The sequence below is a fragment of the Phragmites australis genome, chromosome 17 (genome assembly GCF_958298935.1).
Source record: "Phragmites australis chromosome 17, lpPhrAust1.1, whole genome shotgun sequence".
Classification (NCBI taxonomy): Eukaryota; Viridiplantae; Streptophyta; class Magnoliopsida; order Poales; family Poaceae; genus Phragmites; species Phragmites australis.
The window spans coordinates 22,242,906-22,260,315 of NC_084937.1; the positions used below are offsets into that span (position 1 = coordinate 22,242,906).

The 17,410-nt window shown below is 40.8% G+C and overlaps 1 protein-coding gene and 1 non-coding gene across 2 annotated transcripts; one reads left to right on the forward strand and one right to left on the reverse strand.

Annotated features, from left to right (window-relative positions):
- Positions 1-3,292: 3,292 nt before the first annotated feature.
- On the reverse strand, positions 3,293-4,362 carry LOC133897725 (auxin-responsive protein SAUR41-like). Its single transcript, XM_062338537.1, has 2 exons — positions 3,651-4,362; positions 3,293-3,562 (listed from the first exon to the last, which is right to left on the reverse strand). The coding sequence occupies exons 1-2, from the start codon at positions 4,120-4,122 to the stop codon at positions 3,507-3,509; spliced, it is 528 nt and encodes a 175-aa protein (XP_062194521.1). The 5' UTR covers positions 4,123-4,362; the 3' UTR covers positions 3,293-3,506.
- A 1,637-nt stretch (positions 4,363-5,999) lies between these two features.
- On the forward strand, positions 6,000-6,106 carry LOC133898012 (small nucleolar RNA R71). Its single transcript, XR_009906032.1, has one exon. It is a non-coding gene; the product is annotated as a small nucleolar RNA R71 (small nucleolar RNA).
- Positions 6,107-17,410: the final 11,304 nt, after the last annotated feature.

Genomic DNA, 17,410 nt, shown 5'->3' on the forward strand with positions numbered 1-17,410 from the left:
CAGCTCATTTTTTCAACGTAACTGGGATGTTTGCGGTGAAGATCTTTCTAGGATAGTGCTGAAAGTTCTCAATGGAGATGATTTACCAAATGATATTAATAGTACGTTTATTGTTCTTATTCCAAAGGTTCGGAATCTTTATCCTTCAGCCAGTTTCATCCCATTACCCTTTGCAATGTGATCTACAAAATTATTCCAAAGCATTGGCAAATTGGTTCAAATAGGTGCTCCTGGATATCATCTCTCAAGAACAATCAACTTTTGTCCCCGAAAGGATCATAACAGACATTGTCCTAGTTGCTTATGAATGTCTGCATCATATGTGTACAAACCGATCAAAACGTAACGCTTTTTGTGCTTTAAAGCTGGATATGGTGAAGGCTTATGATCAGGTGGAGTGGAATTATCTTCAAGCAGTGATGCTAAAGCTTGGTTTTAATCATTGTGTGATAAAAAAGATTATGAAGTGTGTCACTTCAGCTTCTTTTTCAATCCTATCTAATGGTGACAGATTAGAAGATTTCAAACCGAGTTGAGGAATTAGACAAGGAGACCCTATATCCCTTTATTTGTTCTTGCTTTGTGCAGAAGGTCTTTCATGTATGCTCAAGGGAGAAGAAACGGTAGGCAATGTTCAGGGAATCAAGATAGCACGCTCAGCTCCAAAATTAAGCCACCTCTTGTTTGTTGACGATAGCATTTTGTTCTTTGAGGCAGCAGCAAATAATGCACATGCAGTTCAAAAAAATTTAAAACATTTCTGGGTGGCATCAGGTTAGATGATCAATCTTGCAAAGTCTTCTATTTTTTTTAGCAAGGGTTGCTCTCAGAGCATCCGAGACAAAATTAAAGCTATACCACAGGTGCAAAATGAATCGTTGAATGAGAAATATTTGGACTGGCCAACAGATGTGGGTACAGCAACAAATGGTGTTTTTAGTTAAATAAAAGATAGAATTTGGGACAAAATTCAAGGTTGGCTAGAGAGAACGCTTTCGGCATGCGGAAAGGAAGCGTTAATAAAATCAGTGGCACAAGCTATTCCAACTTACACAATAGGGTGCTTCAGATTGTCGAGAGGTCTTTGTGATCATATTAATTCCTTACTTCTTAAATTTTGGTGGGGAAGTGAAAATGGGAAAAGGAAGACATCCTGGGTTGCATGGTATAGGATTACACAACCAAAGTATACGGAAGGACTAGGCTTTTGGGATATTGAAATTTTTAATCTAGCTCTTTTAGACTGGCAAGCATGGAGATTATTGATCAGGCCTGAGTCGCTTTTTGCTCGTTTGCTTAAGGAGAAATATTTTCCAACTAGAGATATTCTTACTGCTAATCTAGGTAATAACCCATCTAAGACATGGAGAACTATTTGGTATGGTGTGTAAGTACTTAATCAAGGTCTAATAAGGAGAATAGGTGAGAGATAAAGCACAAGTATTTGGAACACTAACTGGTTGCCTAGGACTGGTATGCTTCGGCTTGTATGCCCACAAGAGTGTAACCCACCTACTAAGGTTTGTGAATTAGTTAAGTACACTACAATGACATGGAAAGTTAATATGGTGTACAAATTTTTCTTTGAGATAGATAGTGAAGCTATTTCTCAGATTACTTTAGGTTGGTCAAAGCAACAGGACTGCTGGGCCTGACACCAAGAGAAGAATGGGATGTTTACAGTGAGGTCAACCTATCGCATGCTAATTTAGTCAAAACTAAGTAGAGAAGATTATTTTGAATGTCGTGCAACATGTTCTGATTCAGCAGGAAGGAAGAAGGATTGGAAACAATTATGGAACATGAAATTACCATCAAAGATAAATATTTTTTGTTGGCGCCTAGCTCTGAACTCAATGCTGACTGCTAGCATGCTCAAGAAAAGAAATATATCTACATCAAGTGCCTGCAGAATTTGTGGAGTACATGATAATACATGGGAACATGCTTTGTTGAATTGCCCTATTATGTCCAGATACGTGTGGGCTCTGTTAGATGATAATATTACAGATGTTATAGTCTCGATGCAAATATCTGACTTGTAACATTGGGTCTTTTACATGTGTCAGAACTTTTCTGAAGGGGTTGGTTTGAGGATTTTAATTACTTGTTGGGCAATCTGGCAGGTCAGGAGGAAAGCTATATATGAAGGAGTTTTTCAAAGCCCGCTCATGACTATTGGTATTGTCAACAACCTAATGAAAGAGCTACATGTGGCTGATTGTATTGAATAAAAAAGGAGAGGAAATGAAATCTATGCTCCTAAATAGCATAAATGGATTCTACCTACACCAGGTATGTATAAAATTAACGTTGATATTGTTGTATCTCGTTTAGGACACATAGAATCAGTCGCGGTGGTTTGCCGAAATGATCGAGGTGAGTACATTGTTGTAAGTGCTGTAACTTGTACACGATTGAATAATCCATAGACACTAGAAGCAATGGCGTGCAGCGAAGCTTTGACACTTGCAAAAGATTGTGGAATTCAGAAGTTGATAGTTGCTTCAGATTGCCTAAGTGCGGTACGAAACATCAAAGAATCGCCAAAATGCAACTATACGATGATTTTGCAAGATATCCAGGAGAGAGTAAAGACTTTTGATTCTGTACAAATTAGGCACGAAAGCATGGAATCCAATAGGAAAGCTTGTAGTCTTGCTAGATTTGCTTACTCTCTGAGTGTTGGTCATCACTTGTGGTTCACTGTATGACTTGTTTTTCTGAATGTAAACACTAACCCAGCAGATGAATAAAATATCTGCTTTCATCTTAAAAAAAAAGTCCAGGTGCTCCGTAAAACGGACGAAAGCCGCCACGAAACCAAGCCGAAAGGCGGTGGACGCGGCAGGTACGCGGCGGACCGTGCATCGTCCGCGCCCAGCACGGGGCCGGCGATTCCATGGTCGGTCCAGGGAACGGATCAACGTGAGGACTGGACTTGGTTGCTGCTGCCGTCGATAGGGTCCAGTCGACCAGGATAACGTAAAGGTAACATATGGCGAGTCAATGGCGAGCGTTCGACGCGATCAGCCGTGACTGCCGCCAGCCTGACAGAGCAGAGAGAACGGTGTGATTGGAGCAGGAGACATGCGCAATTGTTTTCTGTTTTCAGATCTTCACGATCAGTCAGAGGTATGTGTGTGACTGAAGCAGAATACGGGGAACAAATTACAGAACCTTGGCGACATCAGAAAGCTCACGATAAGTTCCAGCTCGTTTGAGCTGTGGAAGCTTCACAAACAGGGCAATGTCATCTCAGTCTCACAATAGCAAAGTTCACCAGGTCGGAAGGAATTAATAGAACAAAGTACCATCACAAACTACCTGAATTCACAACGAGTTACTACTTACTAGTACTTGGCTATTAGCCAGCTCGACAGATCAATTGAATTCTTGACCACAATGTCTAAGTGGAGCCTAGACGCATCATACATAGCAGTCTTTGTTCTTCAAAAATAAAATAAAATTACGACAGCATACAACACAGTGCAACACAATCTAGTCTATGAAGCATGATGCATCGCTGGTTCTTGCTCGAGCCCCATGGCCGGGTTCCCTTCTGCAACAATCAATGCAAACACATCAGAAATGACTCCATCGGGATTGAATGGCTAAGTCAGTCACCTGATCAGCGCCAAGGTTCGTACCGTCGGCGTCGGTGTCGGCGGCGAGGCTCTTGTCGTGGCGCTCGACGCACTGGAGGATGTACTTGAAGGTCTCGGTCTCGCAGGGGATGGCGAGCGCGCCCTCGTGCCGGAACCCGAACTCCTCCTCCGCCTTCTCCAGCAGCAGCCGGAACACGGGGTGGCCTAGGTAGCTGGTCGGGATCACGAACCGCCGCTGCTCGGGCCCCACGTACACCGGGCAGTAACCCCGCGGCACGTCCGGCGGCGGCTCCGGGCTGTTGCAGTTCTCGTCGTCCGAGTCCACCGTAACCGTCCTCTGCAGCCGCCGCAGCACGAACGGCGGGATCGCCGACGCCGCCTCCGGGACCCCGTGCTCTTCCTGCTCCTGCTGCTTCGCCGCCCCCAGCGCCATGATCTGCCACTTGTGCAGCAGCTCCCGTAGCCGCACGATCTGCTTGATGCCCGCCGTCACCTTCGCGCCGTCGTCGCCCATCACGCAACCTTCACCCAGCAATGGCGTTCTTGGATCTCGAGAGAGTACTGTGACAGCTTAAGATGGAACAAAAACGAGAGTCTGGCATCACGCAGAAGCCTGGACGATTATATATAAATCAGGTCGCTCACGAACGTACTCCATCGATCAGGGGTAACATGGCGGAATAAAAAAGATTCCTTTGCGCGGATTATTTTTAAAAAAATGTCTGATTAGCTAATAAGCGCGGCATGTCGCTCAAGAATACCCTGTGTTTGATGATCCATCCGGCTAAGCTACTCTATCTATCTATCCAGCTTAGCTTGTTCAAACTTTTTCGGTGGCAATGATGGAGAAACTAATAGAATTAGTGCTGCCTTGCAAGTTAAGCGGGAATATTAATTAGCTCACAGTTACAAAACAGTATACTCTACCATCTTTAATTTTCTGAATTTTTTTTGGATGTTTCATTTTCTGAACTGGAACAACAAAAGCCGGATGTGTGCTGAAGATGTCACACCGTGCCGGAACGTACAAACTTTTGCAGTTTATATATCTATATATATTTTAAAACCCCGGTATTAGACTCACGTATCTATTTGAATAATGCTTACAAAAGATAAAGAGATACAGAGCTTAAAATTTTAAGAAGATATAACAACCATTTTGTTGTTGATGGATACACCGTATACTACTTAAAAGAAAGATCTACCTTAATAAGATACACGAGAAATAAATCTAAAATTTGATCCTAATAGACATAAATATAATCACCTCCACTAACCATCAAAGTCAATACTTTTACACTTTACACAAGAACATGCTTGCATAATTGTGTTGGATCGAGGCCAGGTTAGCGATGATTATGCCGGTGCATCTGTGTAGCTAGTAAACTATTGCACGGAAGTTTCATGTGCTATTGTTCATGTTCATTTTTGCGACATGACACGGCAGGAACAACAGTCCCGAAACACTGAGTGCTGCTATCACCTCTTGAAACAATTTTTAAGCAGAAAAGAGAAGCAATCGCAATAACTAATGACTTGGGCCGGGGTGGCTGGCTGGCAGATTAGTAAAAAAGGATAAAGTATATTCCCACTTCACATTGCTTAACGCGCCAACAAACAACCGACCAGTTAGCACATCGGCAGTACAAACCATTAAATACTCAAACTGTGATCGATCGGGCTCATGTTTTTATCCCGTGACAAACTGAAGTCCTTCATATAATAAACAAAATCAACTCACCAACTTACCATGCAGCGCACTTTCTGCTTCATAAATTACTATGCAAGTCACTTACGTGTTCGTAGACGATGCTAGCTAGATCTTAAGATTAGGCCACAGCACTACCACAGAAAAGCAGCTCATATGAGATCTCTTGTCTTTCATGGTTTGTTTGGACAGTATGTCTATTCCATCCACTTCCAGCACGCTTTTGAGCTTGCATGTGAGCTCAGGAGTGGAGTGTGCTGACACGCAACCTTAATTCTCCAATATTGTCTTGATTAGTGTCTTGCTAGCAACGACGCCCTTGTTCAGACTATTTTCCATCATATTTTCTTAATTTTGTTTTCTTCTTGATTTCCTTTTTCATTCTCATTCTCTTTATTTTTTCTCATCTCCAACAGCTTCCTTTCGAAAGGAATCGCGAAGGGAAAAAAGATAATCCCATCCTAAAGGGAATGACCTTAGGAATCCCTTCGTGATGGGAATCGTAAAGGAAAACTATTGGAGTGCTGAAGGAAACGAAAATCCCTTCACGACGGAAATCTAGATCGTGAAGAGAAACGGTTGGCAATGATCTCAGGAACAACCTTCGGCTGATGCGTCAAGGTACGCAGGAAGAGCTTTGGAGCCCTTCCTACAAGTTCTGTAGAATTTGTCATTCCATGTATCCATGATGATGAGGGCAAACAGTGGTGTACTCTTGGAGTCTCTCCCATGCTTTGATAGTGGTCTCGTTAGTGCGCTAAGTGAAGCCGATGATCTTGTTGCGCAGCTGTTGTGTCTTGCGTGGTGGGAAGTAGTTAGTGAGGAAAGCACTAACCAAATTATCCTAAGAGTTTGTGGTTGTTTTCAGAAGTGTGTTGAACCACTGGCGTGCCTTTCCCATGAGAAAGAGAAAAGTTGTGCGTTGACATCATTCCTATTGAGGCCTTTCATCTTGAACGTGTTGCACACCTCCAAGAAATTTTCCGGATGAGATTGACGCCCTCTTTCCCGGTGAACTGAGACTAGCCAACCATGTTGATGATATTATTGGTGACTTCCTTGTACTTGACCATCGAGATCTTATCCAGATCTGGCGCTCCATACCTGTTGATGGCCTTCTCAATGGGTTCTCCCATACCACCTCTTGGTTCTTCGGGTTTCAGGGGCTGCTTCCTTCATCTGGATGAACATTTTGGCTTCTAGTCCTTCAGGGGATCTCCTTTCAATGGCATCATTGTGGTGCTTGATGCAGCAACTTGTCTTTGTTGGGCCCTGGCTTGCTTCAGCGACAGGTCTGGATCATCCAAAAAGTTAGGGGGCTTATTGGACTTTGGCCCTGATATTCCTGTTTATGTTATCAGAAAAATAGGATATGTGCAATATAGAAGAAATAGAACTAATCTTGAAGGATAAAGGAGAACACCCAAACGGTTCAAGTTGTCGATCCCCGATAACGGCGCTAGAAAAGCTTGTTGATGCTAGTTACACGTATAATATTATTACCACAAGCACACATGTCGTCTATTGCCTTTCACTCAGAGTATTCTAAGGTTATCATATCCACAAAGATCAGCAAGTAAACCAAATAGGAGTAACTACTTTATACTAAAAAATAACTTTATTCATGAATGTAATTGCATAAGAGATGATGATGGTTGTTGTAATAGTTATAAGAAAGCAAATACAACATAAAAGATAGATCTACAAACTTTAGCTAGATATGTGTTAAGTTCTATCTCGGTAGTTAATAGTTATGGTTCTTAGCCAAAAAGATGTTATTACATGATATATGAGAAGCATCTTTAAATCTATTATTTCTCTCAATTATCACCCACTAAGCTCTCGAAGACTCCTTTAGTTCCATGTCATGTCGTAGGGTAATTCAATTCTCTCGCTTTTTAGTAAATACAACCTAAGCAGATAGACTCACTACTAGAAAATAATAAAAGGTTCCCGAAAGTCTATAAGGCATGTAGAAATCCAGGATCTACCAAAGATGTTCCAACCAGTTTAAGCTTAGTAAAGACTAGCAATGTACCAACTTAGGTTATACCTTAATTACTATGGTTATTTCGACTAATAGATCTAATTACCATGATTACATTTACTAGCTAATCATCTAGTTGTGAACTAGATGAAGAATAAAGCATACTAATGATAATTGTGATTTAGAGAATAAGATCGCTAACTCAAGATAGCAATAGATAACACTTCATTGAATTATTGATACAATCACCATGGCAGCAGATCCAGCTATGAACCTCAATCTAGTTAGTACCCGGAAATCTAACTAGATTGCCTAGACTAGCCTAAACAACTAAAGCTAAAGCGGTGTGAGTTTCGCCGAGATTAGCTCTGGACTTGAGGCCTTCGATGCCTTGGACTTTGAAGGGGGGATCCCCTATTTATAGCCCTATAAGGTGGTGATGGCCGTCAGGGGCAAAACCTAGCTATGTCATGAGGCATAGGGGGGGTGGGTGTCGTGCGGCACACGTCAGCCCCCGCGCCGAGGCGTCACCAGCTCGGGCAACGCTAGCGTTGTGGGCCTCGACATGCTGATGCCGAGGGCAACACCAATGACGAGGGCATGTATGGTAACGTGGGCACGAGCAGTGACTCTGCTACCGCCAGCCCTTCTTCGCCATTATCCACAATGCCGCTCTCGATGGCAGACCGAGCAAGAGGGGAAGGATCTTCTAATATTAGTTAGTGTAGGTGATGGCAGTTCGGATTGTGGGATTTTATGTAAATCCGGATCTTCTGTAGTTACTGGTTTTTATTTTGTGTAAATTTATGAAAGGACCAGTTAGCAGTTGTGCCCACGGCACCGATAAAGAAGGCTAGGATAATGTAGCCTTGTGTTTGAATTTTGACGCCACCTAAATGTAGTAATAACATCTTAAAAGGAAAATATCATGTAACATTGGCATAAAAAATAAGGTATATAGTGGTAAGAGGGTTAGGTCACTGGCTATCTTAGTGCTTTGGTGTCCTGGCTATCTTTCAATTTTACTATTTTTTCTATCTTTTTCGGCCTCTAGAATAAAGTATCACTAACATCTTGTCTCCCATGTTCCATTGGTGAACTATAAAAGATAGCTATTATCTTACACGGCTACATACCTGTGGGAGATAATTTACAATAATATCTGATGATATTGATGAAATATAAGGCACTTTTAGGTTTAATTTAATTCATAAATAATTCATAAGTAGAAACTGATAAACTGATATGACCATATCATCAGAGCATAATCTAGACATGTGTACGAAATCACTACATATGACTAGATCTACTATACTCAAAATTAGGAACTGCAGGAAATAAAGTACGAGAAACATGATTTTTACGTACGTCCTGCGTGGTAGAGGCTGCTGAAGATGCTGGTTGCACCGTGTTGATGGCACGATCGATCCTGCTGACGACGCACCGAAATTGTTGACGATGACAGCAGGCAACGCCCAAGCAACCAGGAAGACGAGCCGTGGTGAAGAACTTTAGCAGTCACGCGGAGTGCTTCTCAAAAACTTTATTCGCCCTCTCTCGATGCAAGATCTCAAGAGCGAGGGTTTCGGAGACCTGCTCTCCCGGTTGCCGATGCACGCCGACATCGGGATGGAGTAAACTACAACGATAGCACAATAGAAAGAGAAAGAGACAAAACTCTAACTCTTATATAGACTCACTAAATGAGAGCGTTCCCAATTTTAAGGCTACTCTCAATTAGCAGTCTATGTTGTACGTGTTTCTAAAGAGGTGGGGGTCCTTGCATATATATATGGGGAAAACCCCCACCTCCACCTCCATTAGCAATATGGTACTAATAAAGGGTGGGCCTCAATATGGGTCACCTCTTCACAATATGGGTTTTTGAGATTTATTAGGAATTATTATATGGGCCGGCCCCAATAGTTCTAACAATCCCCCACCAGATCTCAAAGTCCCATAGAGAATTATCAGTTTTCCACTGTTGTTTGATATACTAGTGTTTTAGTGGAAACTGTTAAGTTGAACATCCATCTAGAATATCAAGCTACACTCATTCACAACTTGAACAATAGACTATGCCTTGAATTGCAGGTTTTGTGCAAACAAGTTTCACTTAAAGTCATAACTGATACTTGGCTAGCGGTAGACTGCCCCGCAACTGGAGCATATAAGTCCTACTCCATGGTCTCTTCATGAGTTTGCTAGAGATCACCCAAATCTCATAGACTGCGACCAATAGTCAGACTCATATAGGTGTGTTATTTCAAGAATGCCCTGTAGGTCAGCATCTTTGCTACTTAAAGCCAACAGAATATATTAAGGTATTAGCCAACCTGCCTTACAGATATCTAAGAGTATTGTATCTTCACTTGAGTGGGTCAAACAATAAAGGTGCTCTCCTCTAGTTAGACCAATAGCTTGTTCTTCTCAGGTCCTAATTCACGGGATCTCCGATCACATAGGTTGGGTTACCACTATGTTATAACTCACATGGGTCTCATACCCATCTCCTTCGATGCATTATCTATCACACTCCATGATAGTCTCTTTGTAAAGGGATCTGCCAGGTTCTTAGCCGTTTGGATATAATCCAAGGTTATCACTCTGGAGTTTCTCAATTTCCTAACAGACTTCAATCGTCTCTTTCTGTTCCTTGAGGACTTGCTATTATCTTTAGAACTATTTACTTTGATAATAACCGTCTGATTATCACAGTTTATAAGGATAGCCAGTACCGGTTTCTCAACCACAGGTAAGTCCATCAACAACTCACACAACCATTCTGCCTCAACAGTGGTTATGTCTAATGCAGTGAGTTCTGCTTCCATAGTTAACCTCGTCAAGATGGTCTATTTGCAAGACCTCTATGACACAGCAGCACCACCTAGAGTGAATATATATCCACTTGTGGCGTAAATCTCATCAAAATCAGATATCCAGTTTGAATCACTATAACCCTCTATGACCGATGGGTACCCGGAATAGTGAAGACCATAACTCATAGTATCAAGCAAATAGTGCATGACTCATTCAAGCGCACACCAATGTTCATCACCCGGGTTAGAAGTAAAGCGACTCAATTTGCTCACAGCAAATGAGATGTCAGGCCTTGTAGCACCAGCTAGGTATATGAGTGATCCAATAATCTGAGAGTATCTCAGTTGGTCCCTGCCACTTTTCTTATTCTTTCGAAGTATCACACTATGATCATAAGGTGTTGGAGAAGACTTGTTGTCCTGGTAGCCAAAGTGGCTCAAGACCTTCTCAACATAATGAGATTGTGTAAGAGTAATCATATTCTCTTATTTGATTAACTTTTTGATTAACTTGATGCTTAAGATTACATCAGTCTCACTCAGATCTTTCATATCAAAGCTTTGAGATAAAAAAAGATTTAACCTCATTAACCACGTCAAGGTTTGCCCCAAATATCAGTATGTCATCAACATACAAGCACAATAAAACTTTCTCACCCCCACCATGGTGATAGTACACACATTTATCTGCCTCATTGACCGAAAAGCCTACAGATGTTAAAGTTCTGTCAAACTTCTCATGCCATTGTTTAGGAGCTTGTTTAAGGCCATAAAAGGACTTCAACAACTTATACAGCATACCTTCTTTACATTTTATTATAAACCCATCAGGCTGTTTCATATAAATTTTCTCGTCCAACTCTCCATTAAGGAAAGCTGTCTTAACATCCATCTGATAAATGATGAGACCATGTGAGACAATCAAGGAAAGTAGTACTCGGATAGTAGTTAATCTCGCAATAGGTGAATAAGTGTCAAAGAAGTCTTCACCTTACTTTTGTGTATAACCCTTGACCACAAGCCGAGTCTTGTACTTTCCAATAGTACCGTCGGGCCTAAGTTTCTTCTTGAACACCCACTTGCAACCTACAAGTTTGCATCCATAGAGTCGTTTTGTGACCTCACAAGTTCTATTTACAAGGATGGAATCCATTTCGCTCCGTACAGCCTCCTTCCAGTAGTCTGCATCTGCAGATGTAAACGCTTCTGAAATAGATTTGGAAGTGTCATCCACAAGGTACATGATGAAATCATCACCAAAAGACTTTGCAACCCTTTGTGTCTTACTCCTCCTAGGAGCTTCACTGTCATCCTCCTTAGGATCTTGCTCATGTACTTGTTCAATAATCTCAAGAGATGAAGTAGGTTCAGAGATTATCTCAGAAGATAGTCTAGACATGCTATGTAAATCTTTCATAGGAAATATGAGCTCAAAAAATATTGCATCACGAGACTCTATCATTGTATCGACATGCACGTCAGGTCCTCAGATTTAACCACTAAAAACCTATAAGCAATGCTCCGATGAGCATATCCCAGAAAGACACAATCCACTGTTTTAGGTCCGAGCTTGCGCTTTTTAGTTACTGGTATATTGACTTCGCCAAGCATCCCTAAGTGCGCAAATAAGAAAATGATGGCTTTCTCCCTTCCCATTCTTCATATGGGGTTTTCTCCTTATCCTTGAGAAAAACTCTATTCAGGACATGATATGAAGTCAACAGAGCCTCCCCCACCATACCTTAGATAATCCCGCAGTGTCTAACATGGCATTAAACAAGTCAGTCAATGTGTAGTTCTTCCTTTCGGCAATCTCATTTGATTAGGGTGAATAGGAAGGCGTCCTCTCATAAATAATCACATATTTCTCGCAGAATAAATTGAAATCACTAGAGAAATACTCTCCACCACGATCCGTCCTAATTCTTTTGATCTTTCTCTCTACTTGATTCTCAACTTCTGCCTTGTAGATTTTAAAATGGTCTAGAACCTCATCTTTTGTTTTTAACAAATAAACATAATAATATCTAGTCGTATTATAAATCAAAGTAATGAAATATTTTTTTTCATCATTCATCAACACACTATTTATTTCACACATATCTGAATATATGAATTCTATAGGAACTCTAGTTTTGAAGTAGCTCTGAATGTTCTGTTTGTATACACTTTATAAGCAGGCGTGTTGGCCTTTCAGGACAGCTAGCTGAGCTAGAAGCTGCTTTTGTTTAGTCTGAAGCTAATCTTCTGTGCCAGATTCCTAAAAGAAACTTGCATACCAGAGGTGAATCCAGCCCGAAAATTGAGTGGGGGCATAATAGTAATTGGGCATTTATAATTTTTTTATAGGTATCTTCTCACTGCGCGGTCTACTTTGAATGTCTTTTAGGATACGAAACAGGAGTCGAACTTCCGTCGGCTCCCTCTAATGAAGTTTTGCCACTGGGATATAAGCCCGTTTGCGGGCATTTGTAATTTTATGGGGAAAAAGTTTTAAGTTTATTAAAATCTACTAAAAACAAGAATTTGAACAGAAGCATGCTTTTCCTGGTCCACCCTTGTGCATACCTGGTGTGTGCAAAAAGTGACCACCGACTAGCAGAATTAAGTAGGAAAAATATGAGCCGTTGAATTAATGAATTTGATGCTTTTCGGGTTCCATCATGAGGTGGTGAATTTGGAGAAGGAATATGCATGCAATGCATTGCCTTGAGAAAGTGCCACACCGGTCCGTACCTACAGCTGTATCTATGCTGGAAAGGAATAAAGATCGATGGCCGGGCTCGAGAGGGATAACCTAAACTAAAACTTCAAATGCTGCCGGTGGACGGCTGGGCTAAGGTCCTGCGTTTTTTTTTATTGTTACGATTTGAGTTTTATAGAGAAGTTTTTTCTTGTTAAATTATAGATCGTGGGATTTTATATATAATATAGATGGTAAGAATCGGTTTTTAGATTGTGACGGTTTGTTTTTTTTTTTTACTTTTTAGCTAAGATTCATAATCAGAATAAAAAAATATGGCCTAAACCTGTTGCTTTTACCATCCTTGGGCCTTAGCCCGATCCAAATAGAGTATGTTAGCCCACGGATCATGCCACCATGGGCATGAATCCTACAAGTGCGGACGTTAACGGATCGAAACGTGGACTTTGGTTTACTTTCCGGCACGGCCCAAAATGTTTATCTGATCTTGCCATATTGCTTTTGTTTTTTGGAGAGAAAGAGGTGTTGATTTGTAATAGTAAATCACTGAATTGGATGCGAATGTTTTTCTTCTATCGTGCATCGTTTCTCATAAGTTGACGAACAAAGCAATGTCTGAAGAGGATCCAATCCGATATAGGCACAGGCACAAAAACGCCTAAATATCTCTCGGTCAACACAAGTCACAATCGATCTGTACTGAAGGAGTACGTGAAGTGACGGCATGATCATCTCAGAGAAAAAGAAGGGGAAGAAATTAAAGTGCAGGCCAGCACAACAGCGCAAAAGCGTAACCGAAAATACTTCTCAACCCCTATTCGGTTCCTGCAAATTCTGCAGCCAAGCATCATATCGTCGACCACGACTAACCTGATCTCGAAATGATCGATCAATGCAAAATATATTTCTTTTATGCAAGCTGTTTTCAGGGTACTTACTGGCTCTGCTCGTGGATGTTGTTGCAGCATGAGAAAGCCGATCCGGATGGTATGTTTCACATTGGAGGACATTGCCATGGAGTTATTTCCAAAGCACCGGTGGAAATTTAATAATAGGCTTTGTCATGTTTGACATATTCAGTCATGTAAGGGTTTATTTTCTCCTATAAACTCAGCTTTGATGTTAAAAACTGTAATAAGAGTCAAGCTGCTTGCATTGCAAAATATAGGGCATGTTGACACAGCTTTACACTAGGTTTTTAACTCTGCTCTATAAATCTACAGTAGAGTAGATCTGTTATAGAGTTAGAGTTGTTTGACTAGCAGTGTGGTTACAGATCTAGGAATGAGAGTTTTTTTTTTTTGGAGAAATTGACAATGTACCCTTATAGTGTTACATGTACACTGTTTTTTTACATATAAGTATTTGTGATTATTTTGTTGTCATTCTAATTTTTCTCACAGTTATAGATTTTATCAATCAAAATGTTGTGTTTCCAATTGAATTATACTTTTATGAGAAAGTATATAAATATTATTATTGAGTTCCTAAAGAAAATGAAAACACCACATGACATGATTGAATCTTGAAAGAACTGAACAACAGAATGGAGTAGGAGGCCAACTGCTAGAATACTCCAGTATTACCCAATATGAAGTCTAACCAGAATACATAATCACGACTTCAACGATTAACTATAATATCATCCAGGTAGTCCCGATATATGTTTTGTGCCCAAGATCGAAACACGTGTCTTTTTAACTTAACATCACAACATAGCTTAATAAAGAGCGAGTAATTAAACTTATATTACATGTTCTTAAGTATTTGAAAACTCTCACAATTTACAGCAAAAGAGCTAGGAGGATACTAAAGCTAATCAAATGAGAAAATATGCAGCGGAAGCTAAAACTATAAACAACAAAAGAAGTATGGAACTATATACCCTTAGGCTCCATGACAAAAGCATGACATCTGAGTAGTTGCCTACTCATACCCGCCACCACCCTTGGCGGACGTGAAGTAGCCAAGGATCAACTTCTCCTCACCAGTAGCACTTGAAATAGCAGCGTGAGTACGAAGGTACTTACAAGACTTAATCCATAATAAGAATTTATAAATAACCCAACTTCAAAGATTATGTATTTAGATGTTAGTAAGAATACAGCCATATGATTAAGTGAATTGATGCAAAGCACAGTTTAACATAAACATATGAGCAACTATACTGTACCCAAAAGTATTATTCTAAACCATAATCACCAATATAAACATAGATACAACTGAAACCATAATATACATAGGTGTGAATAGAACCATCTCAACATATCCACCACATCATCCCAAATTTGAAACTCTACGACCGATACGGATAGACAAAACTATGCTCATGACCGAGAGCATGGTGTTTTACACCCTACAGGAGATGCTCCTTTAACCACACGGCTTGAGGACCATACGGCTCATGTGACCACATAGGTCCACACTAGGGGTACTTATGTCAACCTTTCTCATACCCAAAATTACTCACTTGCACATACCCCTATGACAACGAAGTTACCACGAGCGTGTCTCGGACACATCCGGTTCCCCGCCACCTTACTTTTCCTATTATTTTTTTCTTACGCGTCATAGGGACACACGGCAAGCGTTAGCACGACGTATGATATTCGGTTTATCTTACCATTAGATCGACATGTGGTGAACATAAAAAGTACTAAAGCCAACGATACCGATGAACGATTTTAAACGATAAAAGCGATCTATAGCATCTGGGTTCCTCTCCCGACCTACCCCGAGAAACTCCACATCATGACAGGAGAAAACACCCCTAACACCGCTCACATCTCGCCTCATCCTCACTACTCATCCAACCAACATCATAAATCCAACATTGTTATCATTGTGATAGTAATTAAAACATATGCTCACGAACAATGAATTCATTTTACTGCTCAACTTCTACCGAAGAACCTAAACATGGCTAAACAATTCGGTTAACCTTTGAATTAGACAACATCAAGTTAAACCCCGGTTACAAGGATATAGATTATCAATATCTCAAGACAAAGGATGTAATGCATTAATATATGTTCTACCCATACCAAAAACTGACGTCAACTCGATAACATGCAAATATACATAAATCATATGTTATCATAATAGATACATATGATCAAAATTAATAGGAGCAATATGTTTAGATGCTTGTCTTGTTACTTCGGTGACCACCTAATGCTATCCACACAACACTCGTAGAATTATGGTAGATTGGTGTCGCCTTCGCCCACGCTCGTGTCACGTCGGTTCTTCGTTCACTAAAAAAACACATGCAATGATGAGCATGAATAAGGTGCAACAATGCATGCTACAATATACATAACAACATGTTAAGAGTGCAAGATATACGAAAGAATAGCAAAGTTTGCAATCTAAACGACTTCATAAAGCTAACAGGAGGCCGGAGACTCCGGGTTAGGCCAGAATGTTCGGGTGGGGCTCCGAGTGAGGGTGCTTGGTTAAAATCCTGTGAAATACCCGGACCCTTTATGTTTAACCTAGAATATCCGAGTTGGGCAGACTTGAACTTCTCAATGGTTTTCCATCGCTGACTCGACTCACATGCTAAATCTATCCTACATAGATATGGATATACAAAATACAAAGGTTTGTACACCCAAAATGCATAGCAAACCCTAACGATTTCCGAGGACAATTCAGCGGGAGTTTCACTGGGCTACCCAAAACCTCCGGGTTCTACCCGGACTATCCGGGTTGCTACAAAGAGCATTTCTTCACGGGGAGAAATAGTCAATTTGATTTGCGAGCTTCCTTTGTCCAAAGAGAAAAGGTTTTGCACTAGTTTATGGACTCTAAACTTCATCTACCAACACAACAACTTGATTCCATGACTTAAACTCATCCAAAGCCTCGAAATCGCTCCTAAGCATCAAGAACACGAAAAATATTGCAACTTCACGACCGAAGCTACAAACTCAGAATTTATCCAACCAAAACGTGCATCCTTGCCATGGGAGCTTAGGAGACTCACCCAAGATGCTTTGTCGAGGTTGGTGACCGTCGGGGGAAGGTGGAAAAGCTCGATAAGAGGAAGAATGCTGGTGCTTCTCGTGCTTCAATCAAGAACACCAAAACGAGTCAAGAATGGCTCGAATACTTCAAGAAAACACAAATTGGATGGATAAGGAGCTTAGGAGTTAAGGATCGTATTAGTAATATATGTATACCTTGATTCCTTCTCTTGAGATAGAATTTTGGGGAAAAGAAGAGAGTGCTTGAGAGAGGGAGGGACTCCTTTGGCTTGGCCAGTTGGAGAGAAGAGGGAGCTTGGGTGGGAGTGAGGGAGAGAGAGGAGTAGGTAAGGCTGCTACCCAAAGGAGAGAGTGAGTGGTTGACCACCCATGTGGGCCCCACATGTTACAAAAAGAAATTCATTTTAACTACGAATTTTTTCTTTTCTATCATGAATTCCTTTCTCTCATCCAATTGACTTAAAACCAAGTGCTCTAATGCTTTGAAACAAAATTACTCCAAATCAAACATAATGCTTATAAAGCATGATTATGCTTAATTACATGATTACGGTTTTAAAACGTGACAGTTACATTCATATGCATCAGTATT

Coding starts and splice junctions, on each gene's coding strand:
- LOC133897725 (XM_062338537.1), bottom strand. CDS start 4,122: ATGGGCGACGACGGCGCGAAGGTGACGGCGGGCATCAAGCAGATCGTG. Junction 3,563..3,650: donor CGCCGACACCGACGCCGACG/GTACGAACCTTG, acceptor TGATTGTTGCAG/AAGGGAACCCGGCCATGGGG.